Consider the following 27,368-nt stretch of genomic DNA (forward strand, 5'->3'; position numbering starts at 1 on the left):
CTATTCAATTTGCATAATTTATAGCAAACTATTTTCATTGCTTTCTCAAATTTGATATTCATTTCCACCTTGATGAGTTCTTACCGACTTTTTACAATTAGTTGTTTGTTTATTATTTTATAAAAACATAGTTAAATACAATTGGGTACTAGGTAACTTAAGGGTTAAAAATATTTATTTCTTTCTCTTTTTTGACTGAAAATACTACATTTCGTAGGTACTTAGGTTGTACTAAAAGTACTCAATCCTAATTGATAGCTTTTCAATTTTAAGCCAAAGAAAATTATTTTACGTAAACTTGAGTGCCCGTTAATACTAATGTGTGTAAGAAAATACATATTTCTACAAATCCAGAAAATATGTACATAGTGCTAACTATAACGGCATTTGACTACTATATGTAAATATGTATGTATGTCGGTTTTGTCTCTCCAGTAGCTTCTGAAACGACCACGGTAGACTCACTGAACTTTATGTTGACATTGAAAAGTTTAAGATTGAAATATTGCGATAAAAGTCTTTTGCATGAAGTATATGTAAATGTGTGCACGGTTTTATGGTAAATAACTATGTATATAAGTATACGCATTGCATAAATGTTTATTCGGAATTGTTGTTTGAGTTGTCTACTTTTCTGCGATAGTTTTAAATATACGTACATATGTATAAATATTTACATTTTGGTGTGAAGAATTGTAAAAAATAGATCTTTTAGATGTTAGATACATATAATATATACATATGTATGTGTATGTATGTACACACATATATGTATATGATATACATATATATATATGTATGTATGTACATAAGTGATTGGAGCTTTGCGAATTTATTTCCAATAAAATAATGTTTAGTTATCATACAATACTAATATTGAGATTAACATAGCCAATATTTGTTTGTGAAAATATTGTTTTACCAACCGATCAAAAATGACCCGGACTGGGAGAAAACCGAAACAATTCAAATTTCTTTGGCATCTGAGTGATCTTGAATGGATCCACTCAACACATTTTGGCTACTGTTTTGGGTATGCAGCTCGTCAATGCTATACATTGCCACTCACTCTCTCATACTCTCAACCTAACGACCAATGTATCATTTATTAGTCGTTTTACAAACAATTCTCCATATTATCTAAAGTTTTTTCGAGTAGGGTACACAAAACTATAACTAATATTATGAATTCATATTTGAAAATATAAATGTGTTTTCAATTGATAATCTGAAGTGAGGTAACTCTCACTCTCTCCACGCGACATACATACATATGTATGTACAAATACATATAGTACATACATAAAAAAAGAGAAGAAAACTAGATATCAGATCAAAATACATAATATATTTATTGTATTTTTTAAATACTTTTATACTTTCATTAAGTTGACTGATTATCAAGACTTTGCTTTGATAAAGATACGAATCTGACTAATAGAACTAAAATTATAACCAATTAAAAATTAAGATAAGGTGGGTACTTACTTTGGACACTGTCTTCAATCTTTTTTGCGATTAATTGCATATCTTATGTGTTTTGAGTTAGTACCCTATATGGTAAAGACCCAGTAGGAAATTACTTTTTTGCAAAATGTGACAGAACAGAAATATTTTGACAGTTATTTCTTTGCTGGCTATTAGCTATTGGGAAAATTACACAGTCAGTTGATATAATATATTACACTTATCATAGAATTTAAGGATTCTGCTTAAGTGTTTTAAATAATCTACTTTATGAAAACCGTAAGCATATAATTAACATAAAGTGTTCAGTGAGCTTCGTGGAATGGTAGAAAACTTGCCTCATATCATTCGTCGAAAACGTAAAAGAAAATGAAGCTCGAAAATTATGTTAAAAGCATCTTCTAAGCCTCTTATTGGATTAATTCTACAAATTTTGGTTGACATTAAGAATCTAAAAATCGTTAGAACCTAAGGCTATTTTCCTTTGTTTTTTTTTTTCAAAAATTGCTTTTTCATAGCAACAGGATTTCACGGAATTCATGGAACAACATTAATTGGAACAACATGTCTTCTAGTATGTTAATGAGAGAGAGAGAGAGATTTCCACAGCAGAAATCTTCGTTTTCTTACCTTATTAGACAGATTTGGTCAATTGTGACTTTTGTTTGTCTCGAATCTTAAAAATTGGTCTGGTAACGCTTCCCTCCACTGGTTTAAGCCCTCACAAAAAAAACTCCGACTATAGGCGCATTCCAGACTGATAATACCACTTAAACTAAATTAGGGAAATACCATATGTTTAGTAGCTGATTAGAAAAAGAGGTTTTCATGCTTTGAAATATTAGCATCCCAGTCCTGAGTTCAGATTTTGGTCGTCAAAATATAGTTCGTAGCATTTATATTTTCTCTATGAGCCTTAAGAATCATGAACGAGAATACCCTTGACCAAAAAATTCCTACTGGGTGCATGTAAACTCTAAGATTGTTTCATGATTTTTCTTTTATAGAATTTTTTTCTAAATGTAATCAGAATCTTCAACCATTTTAATTACAAGCATAAATCGTGGCAGTGTTTAAGAGCAAAATAATGATTAGCACTAAAGCTTATATGATAGCTCAACAAACAGTACACACATATGTACATACAGTATATGTATTTACAAAGATTGGGCTCAACATATTCCATCACTACTATTAGGGACTTGTCAAACTGCGTATGCCAAACAGAAATTTACATCTAACCCCGCCACCGCCGCCTCAACTCTGGTGAATCACATAGAGTGCGTGTGCTTACTTACATATGTACTTATATGTATATAAGTATGTATCTATTTAAGTACATAGGTACTATTTAAATGCAAATGCGATTGTAGCAACGCAAACCGGGTAACCGGGCAAACGGTCGACGCTGGCGCTGGAAGACCGGAAATAAACGACGTGACTTTTAATAAAAGCAAATGGAACAAACAAAAAATCGGGAAATACAATATATGTATGTATGTATGCTTATACAAGTACCAGCAAATGAATGTACATAAAATAATTATGAATGAGTGGAAGAATTTGGAACTGAAGAAGGGAATTATAAGCAACAATAAAAGCTAAAATGATTAGTGGAATTATGAATAAATATAAAAATAAAGGAAACAAAGAAATCGGAAATGTGTGTAGTGATACGAGAACTTTATTAAAATGCCTCACTTAACAAAAGTCTAAAAGTAGTCAAATTTTATTCGACATTTGAGCGCAAAAAACTTATAAGTAAATACATACATAAATACATAGTATGTACATATGTATGTATGTATGTACATATATCGAGCTAACATTCTCACTTACCGTTGGTCGACAAACGGAGGGAATTACAAGTTTTAAACAGATCCCCAACATCTCTTAGGGAAGAAGTCAATTAATTTTAGTTAATGTTTTGGATATTAAAAGCTTATTTAACATGACTCGTATCAAAAAGACGTGAAAATTTTGCAAAAACGACGCAGTGTAAAGGTCGCAAAAGATATGCCTGTCAACGAGGCTGAGAACCCTATCTTCATCAATCATTAAAAGCATCATTACCGGTGACAAGTTGAGTTTATGAATCTGACGTTGAAACTGTTCAACAATCTAGCGTATGGTGCTCAAAAATTGAGGCGAAATATATACATACATAGATAGTATGTACAATCCAACAACGACTCGAAATTATGTACCTACTACCGAAACTCATAATCGTCCTGTCAGATCAACAATTGAGCCTCTAAGTGGAAAAATTTGAATCCACAGGCACAGTACAAAATGTTCCCGTGCCAGTGAGACAAAGAAGTGCCCGTAGTGTCGAGAATATTGCTGCCGCTACCGCATCAATTGAGGAAGACCCAAATCAGTCTCTCACACGTCGTTCTCAAGCGTTGGGCATATCTGTGACGTCGTTGTGGCGAATTTTGCGAAATAATCTTGGCCGCCATCTTTACAAGATCAAATTGACGCTAAGCCTTCAAAGACGGTCGATAGATCATTGAAGACATGCCACGTTTTATGCATCATGAATTTGTTCCGGAAGAATAGACGGTCAAGAAGGAGTTTTATTTGGGCGTATTGAGGCGTTTGCGTAAGAATATTAGTCGAAACCCACCGCAATTGTGGAAGAACAATTTATGGATTTTACAGGAAAATAATGCACCATCCCATCAAGCCACGATTGTGACCGAATTTAAAGCCAAAAATCAACCACCGTATTCACCAGAGTTGGCTTCATGTGATTATTTCTTCTTCCTCAAACTGTAATTTGTGCTCCATGAAACACAGTCAGTCGATCGAAGAGATAAAACAAAATTCGCTGAAGGAACTGAAGGCCATTATTAAAAGTGCTGATGAAAAGTGTTTCGAGGATTAGAAAAATCGTTGGAATACATCCGTTGGGGATTGCTTTGAAGGCGACAAAATAAATATTGATGAATAAGCAAGATGTTGCTATAACCAAATTATCGATGAGTATATATACTACATACATATGTATGTACATATCCACTGAATCTTATATCAACTGCTCACACTGTTGCTTTCGGGGATTAACCCGGTGTAGCTTTTTCTGAGTGATTTTGCCCCCACTAAGCGCAATTTGCAAATATTTATTTTTAAAAATTCAGCCATAAATTTTACACAGTTTTTCGAATAAGAATATTTGAACGTGTGTACGTCACACACCATTTCAAATCTGCAAATATTTGATTTACATAGTTTTCTGCAAACACTCATGAATATATATGTATGCGAATAAGAGATGAATGTAGGAAAAATTGAAGTAGTAAGGAAAATTTTTGATGAAATTTTTCTTCACATAATATTGAATACACCAGGACCAATATACAATACACTGTTGGAATTTTTGAACAACTTGAACCTCTAATGAAGATTTTGCATAACTCATTTCAGACAAGAAATCCAAATTTTATGAAATTATTTTTGTATTGTTTATGCCAATCGATAAAATATATTTAATTTTATTTGAAAGTAAATAACTTCACGGAATCTACTTGAGTTCATAATTATCATTCCTACAGGGTATGTATGTACATATAGTATGCATGAAGGAATGCACTACGTATAAGGGTACACGCTCAAAATTTGATACATATTTATACAAATGTGCTGTTTTGAAAGATCTTTTGTATCGTTGATGACGTTAATGTCGAAAAAAACCTATTACGCCACTAAACATTATTTTTATATTTCCATTCCCACTTTGTTTCACTTTTTTTTAATGTGTTTCAGTTTGTCATATTGTTTGCAATTGTTGCTGATTCCATGCATATTATGTATTTACTCTACTGTTGTGCGTGCTTTACTACATAAGTATGTATGTATGTAGGTATATATAATGATATACATATGTATGTACATATGTTATGTCTGTTTGAGAGCGCGAATGTTAGTGCTTATCTTATCATACAAATTTTGTATACTTGTCTCACAAAAAAACCGCAACAACAAAAATACACATTTTCATTTTTAATTGCAACATTTTACAGCAAAGTTTTGATTTGAGTTCTTTATAAGTTACATACCTGTACACTGTAACACTGCGCCTAGATGTGCACCCTATATTTTTAGCTGATGGCTAAACTGACTTTTCTAAGATATTTTTTCTAAATATTAAGATTTTTTGAAGCGAAACTCTGATAATTCAGTAAAATTTTGGTTCTGCAACGAATTTATGTACCGCAACAAAACTCAGTCATGCTTGCAGTATACGGAGTTAAATTTCAATCGCTTTAAATACAAATTATTAATTATTTTGTGTACTATCAAAATGGTTATAAACAAAAAAGGTAGTGTTGCCACTTGTTTCAAAACTTTCATTAAAACAATTGATAGCTAAAAAATATAATATGTGAATTTATCTGGAGAGGTCTAAGAAATTTTAAGATTAAAGTTGTTTTTTAAAACAAAAAAAGTAGAGTTGCCACTTGTTTCAAAACTTTCATTAAAAGAATTTGATAAATAAAAACTACAATCTGTGTAGGTAACTGGAGAGGTTTAAGAAATTAATTTTCAAAACAAAAAAGGTAGAGTTGCCACTTGCTTCAAAACTTATATTAAAACAATTTGTAAGTTAAAAACTGCAATCTGTACTAGAGTGAAAAAATTTTTTTAGTTAAAATTATTTTGTAAAATACAACAAGTAGAGTTGCCACTTGTTTCAATATTTTTATGAAAACAATTTGTAAGCTAAAAACTACAATCTGTATATTTAACTAGAGTGATTTAAGAAATTTTCTAGTTAAAATTATTTTGCAAAACAGACCAGATAAGGTTGCCACTTGTTTCAAAACTTTAGTTTAAAACAAATTGATTATATACAAATTGATGATGTACATAGATAAAAACTACAATAGCTGTATTGTGTGTTAACTAGCGAGGTTTTACAGTTAAAATTAATTTTCACATAGGGTTGCCACCTGTTTAATAACTGTTAGCCAATCAAGTGCTTGAAAAATAAACAAAATTTTGCAATAATCAGACTAGATAGCTTTATGAAATATTTATTTTGTATAAAATTTTTTAAAGGGTTGCCAACGTCTAATTGAATGAATTGAATTCAATAAAATTGACAATTATTATTACAATACAGACAGCAACATATACGATTTCCAGAAAAATGTACATATGTACATATGTGTGTCAGACATATTTTTTCAAAAAAGGTTGCCACCTGTTCGCAAAATTTTTATTGAAACAAAATTTATAAAATTAATAAAATATTTAAATTACCCCTTATATTTTTAGCTGTTGGCCACATTACATATTTTATTCATTTTATAAATTTTGTTTCAAAAAAAATTTACAAACAGCTGGCAACTTATTAAGTATATCCCTGTAATTATAAAATATTTAATACAGAGCAAAATAGGTGCTAGTATTAATTATTTATTTAAAATTAAATTTTTCCCTATTAAAAATGATTTTTTGTTTAAAATAAAATTTTTTATTTAAAATGTTGTTTCTGTATTTTACGCAAATAACCAAAAAAATGGTCTAAGCCAAAAAAAATTAAACAATTTTTATTTAAAATTTGTTATTTTATTTTGCTAAAAATGTTGGTGTTCCATTATAAATAGACGGTAACTCTACGAGTTAACTTAATCAAGACTTCTTATTTTGATTAAGAACTTTTTTGTAACCAGAACTTAACTGACAGGTGGCTGCAATCCTGACATTGACTAAAGGGCCCTTAATTGTATTTCATCAGAGTTTCGAAGGGTGTAAATTCTTGGAAATGAAAAATAATATGAACATTTTCGGTGCAACTTTTTAATGCTTGTATATACAATATACTTTTAATTACTATATAAGTTTAATTGAAATTGAAGGAATCTCATATAGGTACATACATACATACATACATATGTATGTATATGTTTGCCTAAAATCGAAAGTCGTTTCGCATCAATGTATCCACTAAACCCACTTAATGAGGTTTGTGTGCTAAATAAAAGTGAATAAAATTCAAAGAATGTACATTTTGTTTATGGTTCCAGCGCCTAGTGGCTGGGAGTACGCGAAAAGCCACACAATCGCTTCGAAAAAAATGACAAAAAGGCACATTTGCGTTCTAAATGGTTTCTAAGAAATTTCTTATCGCGGCACGTTAAGAAAAAAAAACACACACAGAAGTGCATAAAAGAAAAAACGATATAAAAGAAATATTTGCAAAACAACTTATAACAATAATAAAATTATGGCGCAATTTCTCATACACACACATGCACAAATACAGAATTGCAAAGCAATAACGTAAACATGAGCAGATATGGGAGCAAGAGAGTCATATGTACATATGTATATAATTTATATACTCGTATCAAATACATACATATATGCGAGAAATTGTGTTAACTAATGCACTCAAACGCATAAATAAAATACTACTAAACAGATAAATTGGAAAAACAATGTGTTCTTTATCAATAAAATACACGACTGACTTCTGACAGCGTTGCAGTTGAAGTTGTCATCAGCAAAAACGCTTCTACAGTCGGAGTCCTCGTTAATTTAATAGAATATATTTGAATTTTTGGCATTTTTAGTTTTTAAAAAACTAATTTATCCTTACAATAATAGCTCAATACAATTTATTTTCACTCACCGATTGACGCCTCATGATCGGACATATCCGATAAACTGCACATTGGCGGCGGTATGTCTTTGGTGCCATCATCAGGCTCTTCTTTGATGCGGATATTTGTCTGAATATAAAGAAAATTTTATTATTTTTAAAGAAATTTAGTCGTTATAATAAATGTTGCTGACATATTTTGAAATTTTTTTAAAAAACTATAATTTTTTATTAAAAAAAAACATGTGAAATTTTGGTCATTTTTTTTTAACAAATTTACAAATAAATATTTAATATTAGACAGTATCAAAAAATACAAAATGCACTATGGAAAATAGGAGATACATATACACTCTTAGAGTTGTTTCCAATTTGTTGAGCCGGAGGCTATATACGCCTAAAGTTGTTAAGTTATTAAGTCGAGCGCAATACAATCTCATGAAAGCGCCATATATTCTAAGCTATTCGATTATAACAGCCTATTAATTTGATAACACTGGCTTAATCGATTTGCCACTGAGGCTGCCTTTATGCCGCTATTTGGTATTCCCGCAAAACTAATACGGCTGTGTAAACTGACATTGAGCAATACCAAAAGCTCCGTCAGGATCGGGAAGGACCTCTCCAAGCCGTTCGATACCAAACCAGTTTTCAGACAAGTTGACTCCCTATCGCGCGACTTCTTCAATCTACTGCTGGAGAAAATAATTCGAGCTGCAGACATGAATAGAGAGAAGGCACAATTTTCTATAAGAAGGTACAACTGCTGGCGTACGCCGATGAAATTAATACCATTGGCCTCAACAATCGCGCCGTTAGTTCTGATTTCTCCAGACTGGATAAGGAAGCGAAGCTAATACATAGGTCTGGTAGTAAACGAGGACAAGACGAAATATCTCCTGTCATCAAACAAACAGTCGTCGCACTCACGACTAGGCTGCCACGTTACGGTTGACAGTCCTAGTTTCGAAGTCGTGGATAATTTCGTCTATATTGGAACAGCATTAACAACAACAACAACGTCCGCCTCGAAATCCAACCCAGAGTAACTCTTGCCAACAGGTGTAATTGAGAAGTAAAGTCCTCTCTTGACGAAGAAAGACTAAATTCTACAAGTCACTCATCATCATTGTCCTGCTCCCAGCATCCCTATTGGGAACTCTGCACGACGTCGTTTTTGCAAAGGACTCAAGCCTTTTGGTAGGAGCCTAGTTTTAATAAGCTACATACCCAAAACATTAACCAAAATGTGTTGAGTTGTTCCATAAGAGACTGTAAGAGATTCTACGCTGTCGCTCCAAAGCAAGAATTTTCAATTACCAGTTATTTGTAGCAGATTAGGGATCAAGGACCACACGAGCTAAAGCATAATGAGCAGAGAAGTAGCGAAACGACATTTATTTTAACCGAACTAATTTATGACAGTTGTTTGTTCGATTCACCACACTCGAAATTTTAGCGAAACATAGACAGCTACATATGTATGTATGTATGTACTACTGTGATCAAATTGAAAAATGAATTTTTAATTTATACTTTGCGTGTTTTTCGAATTGTTAAATTTGTTTCTGTATGTTGGTAGTACTGTTAGTGACAGCTATGCCAAATTTCCCCTCAAAATATTCATTAATATTTGAGATACGCGTCGTTTTGTGAGGCTCTAAAAGTGAATTCTTCGATTTTTATTACTAAGTATGTCTTAACTTATCGAACAAAGAAGTGCGACAAAGGACCATCTCATACTGCATTGGTTATTCGTGATCATTTTCCTACATTTTCAACTAATATCGTGCCGCAACCACCGCATTCGCCCCATTTACCTTCGTGCAACTTCTGGCTACTCAGCAAATTCACATGACCACTCCTAGGACACCGTTTTGACTCAATTAAGGATATAAAAGCTGATTCGCAGAAGGTTCTGATGGCCATCACGACGGAGGATTTTTCGAAGTGCTATGATGTCTGGAAAATTCGTTGGCATAAGTGTATTGCAGCGGGAGGGGATTACTTTGAAGGAGATGAAATGGACAAAATTCACCTTTCAATTTGGTCACAGTAGTACGTACATATATAATACATATTAATAAATGCCTATGTAAATCAAGGCAATTTTAATATTCATTTATAGACTTTTAGATTAGCGCTAACCTAAATATGAAAAGCCTAAAACAATTAGGGTAAATTTTCTAAATTTTCTTTTAATTTGAAAAATAATGGCTCTCAAATTATTATAAGTATTTATAATGGCAAATAAAAACAACGCCAACAACGCTATTAAAAACACAATCTACACACGCACAAACATTTATAATTATAAACAAACAAATAAAATATATGAGGCAGTGCACACAACGGTAGTCAATGCCACTGCTGCTGCCATTAAAACGTCGATTAAGTGCAATTAAAACGAGAGCTAACCACTACGTGACCACACATTTTATTACCACGCCACAAATCTGACAGCCCCCGGCGTGGCAATGGGGAACAAGCGTGCAATTACAGCACTACAAATGCACTTATATGCGTATACATGGGTTTGTATGTGTATTGTGTAGAAGTTGCTGTGCACCCTAGTGATGATAATGGGCCATATAGGCTAATCTCAATGATCAATTAAATTGTCTCTCTGTCTATTTATAAACAAGACACTGTTACCCAATTTATTATATTGCATTATAAACAGCATTTATGAAAGATGCGTTTCACACACACACACATATATGTATATGTATATATATACACACTTATACGTATATTATAGCTGTCGAGTATAATTTTGGATGAGTATTTAGCGACTTATGCCAGGGTTCCTCACTGCACACACGATTCTTTGGCAACAAACATATCTATGATGTGTATGCGACCACCAACCGCCTCGTTAACCAAAACATACATACATACATACATTTTTATATTATATGAGTGCAATGGTGACACTGTGACTCTAGAAACTTGGCACCCAATGAACATTTTGACTTGATCTAGACTATATTGTATTGGCAGGTTCTTCTAGTTAGTGTTTACGGAGTTGTACTCCATCACAATCGTATACAAAGGCAGCATAGTCATAAATGTTCGTATTCGCTTTTATTTTGCTTTTTTGTTATTGTTATGCGTGACTGCGCCTACTGCCTGTAGAAAGAAGAAGCATGCGTTTGCACGGCTTGCCCATACACTACTTGACTCCGAACACTAAATCCAATTGTGCATTTGACTTGAATTGCTTCCACGCACAGTAAAAAATATTCTAATTTCACAGAAGAATAAAAGACACTTTGATTTTTAAGGGTACTTTTCGCGACAGAAATATATTTTACGATAAAACCTAACCTTCGACTGCCTCGAAGTTATAATACCCTTCACAGTTGCATTTCTCATAACATAAAGGCTACAAAACGATCTTTATTTCGATGGCCTACAGAAACTTGATTTCGATCGGTCAGTTTATATGGCAGCTATGTATATGCTATAGTGGTTCGATATCGGCAAGTCTCACAAATGGGCAGCTTCTTGAGAGGAAAAGTAAGATGTTTCGATGTCTCCAAAACTGAGAGAAAAGTTCGATTATATACAGGCGGAAAGATTCTAGAGCTCGATAGACAAAATTAGAACAAAGAACTCTTTCGCTTTTGTAATATATTTTGGAGCCGTCGGTGTAAATTGATTTAGTGAGAGAGAGTCAGATCTGAAACCTTGAATCAACCCAACAATTTTTTCAAAAGTTTGAGAAATACTCTCAGTAGGAGGATGGAGCTATGTGTAGAAGTTCACGATAATTCCAAATTCTGGGTTTGAGGTCCGCCACATAAAAAAACACACCACCAATGAAAAGATTAAAACAGTCTCGGATGAGAGACCACCTTTTCATCACGACCCTTGTAAACGTGTTAAGAATTACGATTTAAGGGCATGCACCTGGAACGACCGGTACCTTAATTGGTAAGGTGCCACTTTCCAGCCGGTTGATGACCATGTAAAGGCTGACTTCACTGCCGGCCAAAAAGTGCGATGGACCGGACAAGGATTGAGACGTGTAGATCTTTGTCGCATACAGTGGCCATATAAACGAGCATAAATTCGGTGTGGTATTCGTGGTGGGAGAAAGACTCCGTCACCGATTCCTGGCATTCACGCCGTTGAATGAACATCTTGCCACAATCCGCATCAAAGCGAAGTTCTTCAACATATCGCTAATTTGCGCTCACGTCCTGACGGAAAAGAAGGACGAGGTGACCAAAGATGTCTTCTATGAGCGCTGGGAGCGTAACTATATCGATCATGTTGTGAAAAACGGAAAGAAATTATTATTTTTAAGACTTTTTCAAATTTCAACTGAATTCCATTAATTATAAATCGGTTTCATTTAATCCTATCAAGTTTTTTTTCCAACATGGCAGCAAAAAAATATATTATATAAAATAATCGAAAATGTATAACTAAAGAATATTTATTACTACTTTTACTCCAATATTAATTGACGTCACCACACTGTGCCATCATCAAGAGGGCACCGAGAAAGCCATGAAGTCCGCCAATGTTCTTCTTGTTTGTGTAATAATGACTCGTACAATTTTTGATACGAGTATGATAGCGAAGGTCACAATGTCAAGTGAATATTTCACAAATACTACAATCAAATTTATAACAAGTTTGATAACAACAAATAAGTTTCTAACGAAATGCCTAAAAATAAAAATAAGAGGGGTTTGAAGCGAGGTTTTGGTGGGGAAATGTGTGCCTTACATTAAAGTTTCTGGTAATTTTAAGTGAAAAATCGATAGACTTAATTCAATGTGATTATAAGCGTGTTTGTTTATTTTTAAGATATATTTATTTCTATGCATATATTTTAAAGAAAGCGCTTAAAAGATTATATATACATTATGAATACATACAAATATACAAATTACAATATTCTTAATATATCTTATCATTTAGGTGGGTGATTTTTTAAGAGCTTGATAACTTTTTTTAAAAAAACGCATAAAATTTGCAAAATCTCATCGGTTCTTTATTTGAAACGTTAGATTGTATTCGGTATCCTGTTGAAATTTTTTGCTTTTTGAAGCATAATTTCATTTTCCTAACATACATATGCTGTTGACTCATGTGGTTTCAACAAAACCATAACATTACCCCCACAGTGCTCTACCATTGTCATTGCGACTATTCATTGATTTTTCACACTTTTTCGAAACAATTCATCTCAACACAATGTAATGGAAATATTGTAAAGATCATGACGCGCGACTTCTATGACCAGCCTTTCAGAAATTCCTTTGTTTGGATTTATTTTTTTGTGTACATCAAGTATAAATATGTCTACATTTTAAGAAATAAGCCAGCAACTATTCCAGCCATTTGGAAGACAACACACAACTTTCCGGGAATTCGGGCTATAAAATGCTCGAAAAAAAAAATACAATATTAATACTAAAAGCCGCAACGATGTCTATGGACACTAATATAATTATTTATATCTTCAAAATATAAATATGAACCAATCTAACGTTTCAAAAAAAGATTTTGATATGCGATAAATACACATTTTGCAAATTTTATAGACATATTTAAAAAAATAAACGTGTTATCAAGCTTAAAAAATCACCCGATATTATTATTTATTATCAAGTAGTTCCGAATTTGGAAGCATGCTTTAGAAGCTTCAAAAAATCGAGTATCTTATCCTTACTTTCTTCCAATATGTTAATATTCTGAGAAGTTCTGACAAGAGCTAAGATAGGAAAAGCGAGAGAAAACCATATATTGAAGCTTGAAACATTGGAAACATTAATATGCATATATTTTTTTGGAGTTACAATTTTTTTTTACGAAGAAGGATAAAAAAATCACATATTAAAAACGAGGTTTTCCAATAAGAGTGATATGATTTCTCTAAAGAAAAAACACACTAATTGTTAAGGAACTTCAAATGTTTCTTTATTTAATGAGAAATATAATCGATACGATGAAGTTCTGAATATAACATCATTCAAATGGCTACCACGACGTCGCTTGCAGGAACGAATTCGAAGAACCTAATTTTCGTGTACTTTTTCCACTAAATCAAATTGTATGTCATAGATAGCACGTGCAATATTGACTTCGAAAATTTGGAGAGAATCTGGTTTAGTGCTAAAGACCAACGACTTCAAATAACCTCACAAGAAGTGGTCGAATGGTGTTCAATCACAACTTCTTGAAGGCCATTAAATGTCACCATTTCTTGAAATAATCGAATCCCTAAACTTTTCTCGCAATAATTGCATTGTTGCAAGTGCTGTGCGGCACATAGCCCCGTCTCGTTGGAAGCAGATGTTGTCAAAAATTGGTTGTCATCGATCTATACCGCTCTCCATGGACAGTAACGGTGTCACCAGCTTCATTTCGAAAGAAGTACAAAAACTACAACAAATTGTTAATGTAGGTGAATAGAATGGTTGTTCATGAATAATTTGTGAATTTTCTTCGCACCAGAATCGACAGTTTTGTTTAATTACCGCACCAGATAAAAGTGAGCCTCGTTGGAGAAGACGATTTTCCGTTTACAGTGGTCTAATGGCTTCAGTTCTTGAGTTAGAACAATTTTATACGGATGCAAGCCCAAATCTTTTTTCAAAAGCTGCCAGGTTATGGTTTGCGAGAGCCTCAATTCTTGAGAACGTCTTAAAATTGACAAATTGCAATCTTCAGCAACTTGCTTGACTGAACGGCAGCCAAATTTTCGTTACTTGAGCAGTCCGTCTGTGGCCAAAAAATGGCAAAAGCACACGAAAAGTTGCAATTGGAGAACGATTATTTTGATAATAAATTAGAATAATTTGTAAACGTTGTTCTGGCGTATATCTTTCCATGATGAAAATGGAAATATTACTGAATACAATGGATAAAATTACAGATCATGACATATTAAAAGATGCGGAAACGAAACTTATACATCATATCATCCTGTTTGGAAAACCCGGAATTTGAGAAATAAAATATGTTAAGGCACGGTTTAAATAGAAACTAAAGAAATTGTTTACGTTAGAACCCACGACTAGGCTTCCATGTCATTGTTAGCAGTCATAACTTCGAAGTTGTAGATAATTTTGTCTATCTTGGAACCAGCATTAACGTCAACAACCTCGAAATCCAACGCAGAATATCTGTTGCCAACAGATGCTACTTCGGACTGAGTAGGCAATTGAGAAGTAAAGCCCCTCTCGACGAACAAAAACCGAACTCTATAAGTCACTTATTATTCTCCTGTTATATGGTGCAAAGGCATGGGCGATGACAACAGCTGATGAGCCGGCATTACGAGTTTTCGAGAGAAAGGTTCTGCGAAAGATTTATGGTCCTTTGCGCTTTAGCCACGGTGAATATCGCATTCGATGGAACGATGAGCTGTATGAGATATACGACGATATTGACATAGTTCAGCGAATTAAGAGATAGGGGCTGCGCTGGCTAGGTCATGTCGTACGTATGGGCGAAGCAGACCCGCCGGGGGAAGCAGATGAAGAGGAAGACCACCACTCCGTTGGAAAGACTAGGTGGGAAGGAAGGCTTCCCTTGGAATTTCCAATTGGCGCCACGTTGCGATAGAAGAAACGACTGGCGCGCTGTTGTTAACTCGGCTATAATGGCGTAAGCGGTGTCTAAGAAGAAGAATTATTAGAAAAAAGTCGCGTGGTGAGCAGGGGCTTGATCGGCTAAGCTGCAACATACATATATGTACGTAATATGCTATTTAGGGAAGTCAATGTCAAGAAATAAAGTGGATCGAGGCTCACTGGTGCATTGGCTGGTGATCGGAATTGTATATAAGTAATATTAAAGATTCGATATTCTCATCTCATTATTTATATGAATTCCTCTTCCTCCAAGTAGAATGGCAATTGGAGGAATCTACCAGTATATTACGCCTTTGTACGCAGTTTAGTAGAAGAATATTACTTTGCTTTCACTCTAGAGTCACAGTCAAAGCACTGATGGAGAAGAAATTATTTAAAAAATAGTTTGGTTAAATAAGAAAATGAGCTACTTAAATGATATAAACTGCACAGATCTACATACTATATATACTTATAAAAGCTGAAAAAAGACCTTATATTCACAAAAAAAAATTTCGGAAGTGGCATAAAACCATAAAAGAATTTCGGTGCTTCTCGACAATATCACTTACGACCAAATGTCCTGATCTGTCTGCATGTATGCGGAGATAATTTTTTTTTTTTTGGGTAATCTGATATGCGATCGTAACCAGCTATGAAAACTATAAAGTACAGTACACAACGGGTTATGGAGTTAGTACGGCACACATACGCACAACTTTATGGGCCACATAAGTCTATATGTATTTAGTACACATGTTCTTTAATAATTTTGAATTTTGTTGTTGCTTAACCGATTGCATACAACTGTCTGTCTGCGCCATTTTACCTTTTGCACTGAATGCTATTAAATTTCATTCACTTTCCAAGACACTGCGCAGGCGCACAGGTTCACTGTCCTGCACTGTCATACGATTTTCGGCTTCCAATGTGAAATTCATAATAATAAAAAAATGATATATGCATGATCTATGTATTGGATATGAATATTAGATTACAAAGTGGCGTATGGCACGTCTGAAGATCAACGAACGTTTCCAAGAGAAAAGGATACAATAAGCACACACACACACCCGCACACGTTCATACAATATTTTATGGGTTAGTGTGGGTCAGGGTGTGTCAAACGCTCAAACGATCTAAGCAGAGTGCATAAGGAAGCGAAATACGACAAATTACCAAGCACTCACCTATGTTCTTACTTATATATGTATGTGTGTGTGTGCTCATATTATGCATGTAAAAAGTGCACGTTAAAATGACCGGATGAGGTGCGTGGTTTGCAGTTTAGATTACATCAAAGTTGTCAGCCACAACTGGACAACCGTCCGGCACAATGAACTAACTGATCGATTGTCTCGAATGACTACCGACATGTCTCGCGATCGGAGTAGTTCAGTAGGTAGGTGCGGACGTCGTTGGCTTGAATTTTCCTTATTTTTTATGTTTTTGCTTTTTAGCGATGAACTTCACGCGGTGAAAAAAGTCCCCTTTTTATTTATAGTCATCAAAGGCATACACACATACATATATACATATTTATGTGTATAGATTAACGACTGATGGGTAGTCAGCGAGTGACACACGTTGAGGCAAGCATATATTCATACATATGTATGTGTGTGGATGTAATGCATTTAGTGTTGCCATACTACTTAAAAAGAATTAGACTGAAAGTCAAATTCAAAACTTTAAAATGTTCTCATTTGAATACGAAAGCGAGTTATACATTTTTCTGATCTCCAAAATATCGCTCAACAGGGTTGTGCGCTGAACATCCCGATCAAAGGAAGGAAAAACAGCCTTGGATTGTTGTAAACTCGACTATAACCGCGTAAGCGGTGTCTACGCCAATAAAGAAGAAGAAGAAATAGCCGCATATATGTATGTACCTACGCTCCAACGACTCTCTACGTAGGAAGTCATAACCTTGAAGTTGAAGTTGAGAGAATTTAATTCACCTTGTAAACCGAATAATTCTAAGAAGAAGATTAGTGTTTGGATTTAAGGTAAAAGCAATGTCTTTACGAAGTCTAATACTGAGAAGTAATATTCTGCCTCGACAATTAAATCTAACATAGAACAGGGAAGCGTGACTGCTGTAAAGAGTCGAGAATTTCTTTTAAATAATAAAGAGTAGGATCCTGCAAAAATGTATGGGTTTTCCTTCTTGACAACAGCCAATATTTTATAAGACTTTATCCATGCGCTGCACGAACGTTAAGCCGACAGCAAATATATTTAAAAATAGGTACATATATGTATGTATAAAAGCTGCGATATTCTCGATCTGAAAAGAGCTGACTTCTCATAACATCACTTAGTTTCGACAGTTACTATTTTTTAATAAGGAACTTTCTCATAAATCAGTCTAACATTTGACATACTTAGGATCCCTCAAATATTTTAATGGAACTCAGTACCTTAAATGGTAATTAACATTTTCGAGTAATATCAGTAGCCAATTGTTACTGAATAAAGCAATATGACATTTCAGCAATAGACTCGATTCTCTCATTTATCTGGCATTGTTAACTGATTGCGAAGACTATACGCTGGAGTTTACAATAAAATAGGTTAGGCGATTGAGATGATCCCCACACCAAACTTTGTTAAAATGGCTAATACTAATTCCAGCAACATCGACAGGTTCGCCGAAAGTGTATCTACCGAGATTTTTTTTAACCTTAGTCTGGCAAAAGCTGGACAGTTTAGAAAAAACTGCCTAAATGATTCTTCCCCGCCTTCTTTCATACAGCTTTGGCAATTTTCATGTGACCTTACTGCATGTTAGCCAATTAAACGGTCTGTTGGATAGCGGAGTACGGACTGGTTGCCCATCTGATGAAATTTAGGTAAGCGTTTCCTCTCCTGCAAGTTTTGAAATTTCAAAAAGTCAGCAAAGATCAAGGCTAATATTGCAAGTGAATGTTTGTGGTAAGAAGATATTTATTTTAATTTTGATCGGTCAGTTCGAATGGCAGCTGTATGCTATGGTGCCTGAACAATTTATTCGAAGGTTACAGCACTGTCTTGGACAATAATCTGTGTCAAATTTCGTGAAGTCATCTTGTCATATATCATATAAAGTTTTTTCGTACAAAGACTTAAACCAAGTAGTGTGTATTACAGCTATATGCTCTAGTGGTTCGATATCGGTAGCAACTTCGCAAAAAATTATCTGCTTGCGTAGAAATGTTATAAGAACTCCTACCGACAGTGTGAACACTCCCCATATAACTGGACAGTTAAAAACTACAAAAGGAGCGATAAATTAATGACTAAATATGTCAGAGACACTTTTACACCCGAGATGGTATGAGAGAGTTTTATGGAAGCCGGGTAAAAATTGGACAATGGACGCGCACCGCCCACTTTTAGGTGAAATCCTACTTCTCGGGACCGTCTTACCGATTTCGACTAAATTTAGTTCGTTGCATTGTTCTCACATTCCTATGTCACAGCGCGAAAATGGGCGTCTACTTTCCATATAGCACAATTTTGAATTCCATTATTTCTATTATACAAATCAAGAAACAATTAATGTAACGGAATAAAACTTTGTCCAATTAATGTCTTTAGAGTATGCCACCCTGTGACCAAAACATACCCAAATTTAATCGAAACTGGCTAAAATAATTAATTTCTCTTTTTTCGAATTTTCGAAGATCACTATTTTAATTTTGAATTTTCGAAAATCACAATTTTGAACGTACATATGTATCTTTAACTCACATAATAAAATCGTTTCATTGCAGGTATATCCCCAAGCAACATATTTTTATCGTTTTTGGAATTTTTGAAAAACTTTCTTTAAAGCCTATAAACCTTTTTCCTTGATATTTCCTTGTTAAAATCGGTTAATCATATTAGTAACCTAGAATAATTTATTTCTATTCATTTTTCGAATTTACGAAAATCACTAATTGAATTTCGAATTTTCGAAAATCTAAATTTTAAACGTATAGTATATGTTTAACGTACAATAGGTATATCTTAAAAAACAAAAATCCACTTTTTTTGAAATTATCGAAAATCACTTTTTAAAGCCTATAAACCTTTTATCATATGTTTTTTCTAAAATAGATATCGAATATGTATATGGACCCCAGTATCTATAGTTGACTTTGATGTACACTTGAAATTCAGAGAAAATCCTTTCCTGGCAATAGTATCTCTGTATATCAAAAATGAATTGAATCGGGTCAATACTCCCCTAACACAATGATTTTCGAGCTTCCAGCGGATTTTATACCGGTCAAAATGTGAGTTATCTCAATGAAAATTAGAGAGCGTGTTTCTTCCCCGATACTACCTCTAACTCCCATATACTATATACATATGTATACCAAAAATTCTTGTTTTTCTAACGAACCTTATGCGGAATATATCAGTCAGTGTATAAGTTGTACATATAACTTATAAAATTTCTTGGAATCCGATCCTCTGGTTGACGTTTTCCTAAGATATTTCCCTGGCTTTGGTTCTCACAAATTCCAAGACTATAAATTGTTCGGTTGCATCCCAACTTAGCCCTTCCTTACTTGTTTACAATAAATTTAGCAAAAAAAACAGATACTCAACACTCGCACATGTGAAAAAAAATTAAAACATTTTCGCCATAAAAACATGCAAAAGTGGCAACACCGTCAACTACAAATATACATTTCCTTTTCAATCGACAATTTGCCATATCCACGCTGTCGCATACATACTTATGTATTTCCACATTCGCTTTTGTACTAACAATTATAATTTGCAATTTACGCACATACAATGAACGTCAATTTAGCATTTGCCTTCGATGCGTCGAAGCGTGCCTACACGCGAACAAATACACGCACGCGGATATCTACACAAGTAGGTGTATGCTACCTGCCTGCACACATTCTAAGGATAAATATGTCTATTTAAAGACACTCATCGTTGTCAACACTGTCACTCAGCGCGTGCAAATGCTTTGCGTCCATATGTGTACCTTTGCATGTGTGTGTGTATGTATATATGTATGCATTAATATTAATATTTCTTTGCGTGTATTTGCATAAGCACTTTAAATGAAAGCTAACAACTACAAAAAAAATTATTGCAATGCAAATGTCAAGTGTGTATGTGATTATGCATACACATATGTATATGTGTGTGTGTGTGAAAAGAATAGCCAGTTGCATTTGGCTTTGCACAAATCTGGCTAATAACGTGACTGGCATGGCCAATAAGTCGAGGCACACGTTAATTTCCAAAGCTTCGCCCGCAAAAGAGGATATAAATAAATATGTATGTAAACGTGTGTGCTTGTTTACATATATATAAATATGTTTGTGCTTGCGTATTTGAATGATTTGCGAACGCGTAAGTAGTAGCTGCCTAGCCCCAGTGGCTTGTCCTACACAGCGGCATCCAAACTCTGATCTGCAATAGACACACGTACATATGTATAGCATATACATACATATATTTACATACATATCAACAAATGTGAACTTTATGCGAACGCAGCGGAAGACAGCGAACGATCGAGCAAAGTGATAAATCAAAGTAATTTATAATGGAAGCGATTGCAAACGCAATTTCTTTGATTTAAATGACAGTTTCACGGCTTCGTAACATTTATTTCGTTAAACATTTATCGCACAATTAGCTAATATCAGTGTGCATCATAAAATATGCTTTCCTTCGGTAGGTTAACCCGCGTTTCAGTTTGTGAGGTTAGGATATGCGCTAAAGAAAAATGAGTGTCGAGTGGACACGATGACATCAAGCAATCTGATATTCAATGAAAGCTGTCTTCGATTAGAGAGTCATGAATCGAACAAACTACACCAACATTTGTATCTTAAGTTGGTTTTCTCTGAAATTGTCAAAATAGACATTCAAGGTTACATCAAACTTTATTTGAAATATATATTTTTTTTAAAATAAAAAGATGGTTTCTATAAGTTGGTTTTAAAAAAAATATAATAAACCGAATCAAAATCAGACATTCAAGTTTATAAAATCAATATTTGAATTTCGTTTACAAAAACTGAAAGTTTAAACGTATATATTCGAAACAAAAATTATTAAAATCAAGAAAAGCTTTATAAACTTTTACCCTTGCAAAAACAGAATTCAAAAAATAATTTATCTAAAAAATAAATTAATTCTAAAATTAAAATCGTTTCATTGAAAATCAAGATATTTTTTCCAGTTTTTGAAAAACTCAATATTATATAATTTCCTAGAATTTTCAAAATCTGACTACTTTAAAGTATATAACTTTTTTAGCTAACATAATAAAAACGTTTCTTCGTAATTGTTTTAATAACATCAAATATTCATAGGCCAAAAAATCCTTTTTTCGTGGAATTTTTCACCTTTTGGATTAACAACTAAGAGTGCATCGATGAACCTTTTTTGTATGGCTTGATATTCCCTTGCACTAAAAACTGGTTAATCAAAGGTATAACGCTCAAATAATTTATTTCTCCAAAAACAGCCGTTTGAATTTTACGGATCAAGACCGTATGTTTAATTTATGAATTTTCCCAAAATCATTCGATTTTAAACACCTGTATAAATGTTTAACTCACATAATGAAATCGTTTCATTGCAGGTGTAAAGATATATCCGATCGCGGTGCTTCAAAAGATTTTTATCGTTTTCATGGAATTTTTGAAAACAAAACAGCAATCGACAAAAGTTTAAAAAAAATAAACCTTTTTCGTTGATAAATATTTTTACATTATTAAAAAATATATGTATATAGCAATCTACGTAACCAAGAACTTTTTATTTTTTTTTTAAATTTCACAGAAAATCACTCATTTATTTCTATTAATTTTTCGAATTTTCGAAAATCTTAATTTTAAACGTATATATGTTTAACTTACATAATAAAATGGTTTCATAGTAGGTATACCTTAAAAAAAAAATTCCACTTTTTTTGAAATTTTCGAAAATCACTTTTTAAAGCCTATAAACATTTTATCATATGTTTCTTCTAAAATAACATACATATTTCTATCCTCTATTCGAATAACACCTTTCACAAATACAAAAGGTTCCGTAGAAGAACTTGATTCTGATTGTCCAGTGCATGGCAGTTACATATGTACATACATATATGATATACGGTCCGATATCAAGCGTTCCGTCAAATGATCAGCTACTTGGTGAGATAAGGACAGGTGCAAAATTTCAGATCGAAATCTCAAAACTGAGGAGCTAGATCGTTTATACTATATACAAACAGACGGATGGCGGATCAAGTTTGCAATTGTTTTGAAATTCTCTGTTCAATGCCATTTTTTAGTCACGCCAAAAATTTATCCAGCTGTGCTAAACAATTTTTACCTTGATAAAAAAAATGAAATTCCCTGCAAATTGCGTTATCCCCTAAAAACAGTTACCTCAAGATTATGGACACTACATTATCAAATCTACCTTTTTAGATTATGGTTATTATCATAACAGAATAGAGAAATAATTTGGTAACCCCAATGTGAGGACTCTGTATCATCGTGAAATGAGGTAAAAACTTAAGAATAATCACGAGGTATGCAGAAGAATTCTGCTATTTGAACTAATCTAGCTACTAAACTCAGAAATTCCACCAAGCACACAATTTAAATCGATGTAATAATAAAGATTATGGCAAACGAACTTTGGTCGTCTTTTTGACAGCCTGATGAACTTACTTATGTATGTACGAGTTAATGGCCCTCCTGAACGTCTTTGAATAATTTGTACCAATCAAAAACACTTGCTCACGACGAAAAATTATCGCCGAAGACCTTTTCCAACATTCTGAATGTTTTGGCACCAGAAATTTTACCCGGCACACAAAATTGAAGGATAGTTCCACTTTATGTACTTCAGAAAGACAAGCGAATACTAAGCACTAATGATTATTTTAATATGACACTGTCATACCAACCTAGAAAAAAAATATTTCGACGAATGGGTTTTCATGCAAAATTTAAATTAAAAAGTCTTACTATTTTTTGCCCACATAACGAAGGACTTATGAGATCTGAACTACGAAGTTTTGTATGGATATTTTCAATGAAATCAAAATAGATTCTGTTCCACATTTAGTGCGTGAACGTCTTGAAGATGTTACATGTACATACGTGTACAAAAAATTCATATAAAATTTAAGCGCTTAGCATTTTTATCACATTTTCACTTTGCACAAATTATGGGCTGAGGTATTTATGCCAAGAACAAACGCAGTCACTGTCATTAAACGAACCAAAACTAATTATGTGCTTTCAACATATACATACATACATATCATCATAAGTATATCGGGTGATCAAGTGAAAAATCGAACTCCCCCACATGCAACTGGTGCACTAGGGATGCACTTTGTGTTGGCGAGCCAATGACAAGTGAAATAACTAAAGGGATCAATTTGAATATGATCCGGTACATAAAATCAAATTTTATGGATTTTTAGTAGGTTGATACAAATACACAAATTCGAGTGTAAGGTTTTGTTTTTATGAGCAACAGTCAAGTTTACTATTTGAGGTGTTTAAGAAATGACTTACTTAGACCCAGCATATTGATAAATTCCAATATACTGCTTGGGGCTATTGAGGCGATGTGCACCCTATTTGGAAACATGGATCCAAGGCCTTTATCCTGTGCAGTCAATTAGCAGATGTTCTGGAGTTTCAGGTTCCATGTGGCAGAAGTGTGTTTTACGTTAGTAATCACCCATTAGGTGCCCATAACCTTCTCTGCCCATACGGGATCCTACACCTCCTGCGTAAATTTTCTCCGACGTTTTCGGGCCGTTGGTGTACCACTTAATTGTACTATCCATAAGCAGTAGCTTGGGAGCAGAATCGTTCCATTCAGCTTTACTGCTGAGGGTAACCTGAACTTCTTAATGAAGTTTACACTTTTACACCGTCCCTTGGGAAAAGAGCCAGTGGTATTTCGCCATTTAAGTCCTTCATGCGCTGGGAAGAGATTATCTTACCACTGCCAAACACTTCTGCTGTCATTTGGAGCAGTGTATGTTTGGCTACCCGACCGGATTACTAAGCGAAATGCCGACATCGGAAATGTGCGCATGGCACCCGACACGCAAATGCAGGCGAGTCGTTGCAGTTTCGATAGTTAAAGTCCTACCGAAGTCTGCGATGCTTCCTAGACTGAAGCCACTGCTTCATTTGTGATAATCGGTCGCATGATCATGGTGTACAACCTGACAATCCTTGGCTTGCAGCCGCAAGATTTACCAGCCTGGCGATTGCACATCATAAGAGCACCCCTAATGCACACTCACTTTCGAATGCAGTGAAGTATGAATTAATATAAGAATAAAAATACATACATATATGGGAGCATATATATATAAATATTTACGTATGTATGTATGTATGAAGACAGCAAATTATGCAAATTCTCGCCACATGCGTTGCATATTAAATGCAACACTTAGTCGATAAATGCAAAACTTGCATGTTAATGAGACAACATCACCTTTTCTTTCAATTATTCTACAAATTTTGAAGATTTGTTTGATTTGATTATTTTATACATTTTTTTCGTGAAGCAGATAACTCACCTCGATCAGATTCTTCAGGAACGTCACTCGCCGATTCTTTTTCAGACGCATGCTGCCGCTTGCGTTGTTGTTGCTATTACCGTTGTTGCACAAAATTGAATTGGTATTGTGGTTGTTGTTATTGTTGGCACTAATATTTTGATTATTATTATTATTTACAATTGCACTAGCACTTACACTGGCACTATTATTATGATTGTTGCTGTTGTTATTTTGATTATTATTACTATTGTTGTTGTTTATATTATTTTTATTGAATAAATAGTTGGTGTTGAAATTGAGTATCTCACTGAAGTGAGCGTTATTCTTCTGATAGAAGGAGGCCGGTGCAGTTGGCAGCATAAATCTGGTAGTTGGCAACTCTGTTTTACAAATCGCAAGTTCCATATTGTGCAGGCATCTGCAAAGAAAAAAACATATACTTATAAAAACAATTGTTTAAAAATCGTACGAAATAAAATACAGTTACGGACCAATAAGTGGAGAATTTTATTTCCAACTTTAAATCATAAATGTACCATGCATGTTACATACTTATATATGTAACATGCATGGTTTGTAATTCCTGAAAAATCAAATTTCTTTAACGCTGACCCCAAAACTACCAACATCTCAACAAAATAACAAATATTTAGCACCTAAACACGAAATCACCCACAGGGCCCATATAAAGAATGAACAAACAAGTAAAGTTCGGGTGTCACCGAACAAATGATAAAGTGATAATCGAGATTTCATTATACGTCATTTACATTTTTTCAAATACCGTATTTGTGTAGACTATCATATTGGTCTAAGTATTATACAGATGAAAAGGCATGATCATGGAAGTCAAAATAGCGTTATATTGGAAGAAGGCGTGGTTGTGAACCGATTTCACCCACATTTCGTACATGTTATCAGGGTGTTAAGAAAATATTATATACCGAATTTCATTGAAATCGGTCTAGTAGTTCCTGAGACAAGGTTTTTGGTCCATAAGTGGGCGAGGCCACGCCCATTTTCAATTTTGAAAAGCCTGGTTGCAGCTTCTTTCTGCCATTTCTTCCGTAAAATTTAGTGTTAGCGGTTAACGCACTTTTAGTGATTTTCAACATAACCTTTGTATGGGAGGTGGGCGTGGTTATTATCCGATTTCTTCCATTTTTGAACTGTATATGGAAATGCCTGAAGAAAACGACTCTGTAGAGATTTGGTTGACATAGCTATAATAGTTTCCGAGATATGTATACAAAAAAAACGTTCAGTAGGGGCGCCACGAAATTTTTTCCAAAATAGCCAAATATGCCCCTCCCCAATGCGATCCTTTGCGGAGACTTTAACGATCTTGGCGCCGTTAGAATGACACTTTATAGGTTTTCGGTTTCCGCCATTTTGTGGGCGTGGCAGTAGGGATTTTGCCCATTTTCGAACTTAACCTTCTTATGGAGCCAAGAAATACGTACCAAGTTTCATCATGATATCTCAATTTTCACTCATTTACATCGGACAAACAGACAGACAGACATCCGGATTTCAACTTCACCCTGATCACTTTTATATATATAACTCAAACACTCCTTTATGATCAAACAACATACATCGGCCTACTGAGCGTACTATTTGAACCCTATCACCCATCTTGAAACCCAGATTTATTATTGAAGATAATATGCAGACCGAATAGACAACGTCCAATGGATTTTTACGAGTGAAGAAAATTTAATGCAGCCGTTCAGCTTTGAACACGTTTCGCGCGACTTCACACAACTGGCGAGTCATTCGGCGTCGTTCGCAGCAACTCGGTTTGACGTATGGAACGACATGTTGGATTTTATGTCGGGCTCTTAAATTGAAAGCGTACAAAATACAGCTTGTGCAAGAACTGAAGCTGCTCTATGGGCTCCTTGAAAGTTTCAAGAAGATCGAACGTTTTCGAGTCAAATTTTGTTGAGCAATGAGGCCCATTTCTGGCGCATTGGGTATGTAGACAAGCAAAATTACCGCATTTGGGACAAAGAGCAACCTGAAGATTTTCAAGAGCTGCCATTTCATACAGAAAAAGGAACGGTTGGTGGCCCGGTAGAATCATCGATCCATAATTCTTCAAAAACATTATTAACGTGTTTTTGTGAATAATTTGATG

General features: G+C 34.1%; 1 protein-coding gene across 1 annotated transcript in view; it reads right to left on the reverse strand.

The window, feature by feature from the left end:
• Nucleotides 1–8,102: 8,102 nt before the first annotated feature.
• LOC126765940 (putative uncharacterized protein DDB_G0283051) overlaps nt 8,103–27,368 on the reverse strand; it is a 54,084-nt gene continuing 34,818 nt past the window's right edge. Inside the window, exons 2-3 of the mRNA XM_050483683.1 lie at nt 25,244–25,643; nt 8,103–8,210 (exon numbers count right to left, since the gene is read on the reverse strand). Of these exons, the coding sequence (XP_050339640.1) occupies nt 8,103–8,210; nt 25,244–25,630 (495 nt within the window). The 5' untranslated portion in view covers nt 25,631–25,643. The remainder of the gene's footprint in view (nt 8,211–25,243; nt 25,644–27,368) is intronic.

This window comes from Bactrocera neohumeralis, chromosome 2 (assembly GCF_024586455.1).
Source record: "Bactrocera neohumeralis isolate Rockhampton chromosome 2, APGP_CSIRO_Bneo_wtdbg2-racon-allhic-juicebox.fasta_v2, whole genome shotgun sequence".
In the NCBI taxonomy this organism is placed as follows: domain Eukaryota; kingdom Metazoa; phylum Arthropoda; class Insecta; order Diptera; family Tephritidae; genus Bactrocera; species Bactrocera neohumeralis.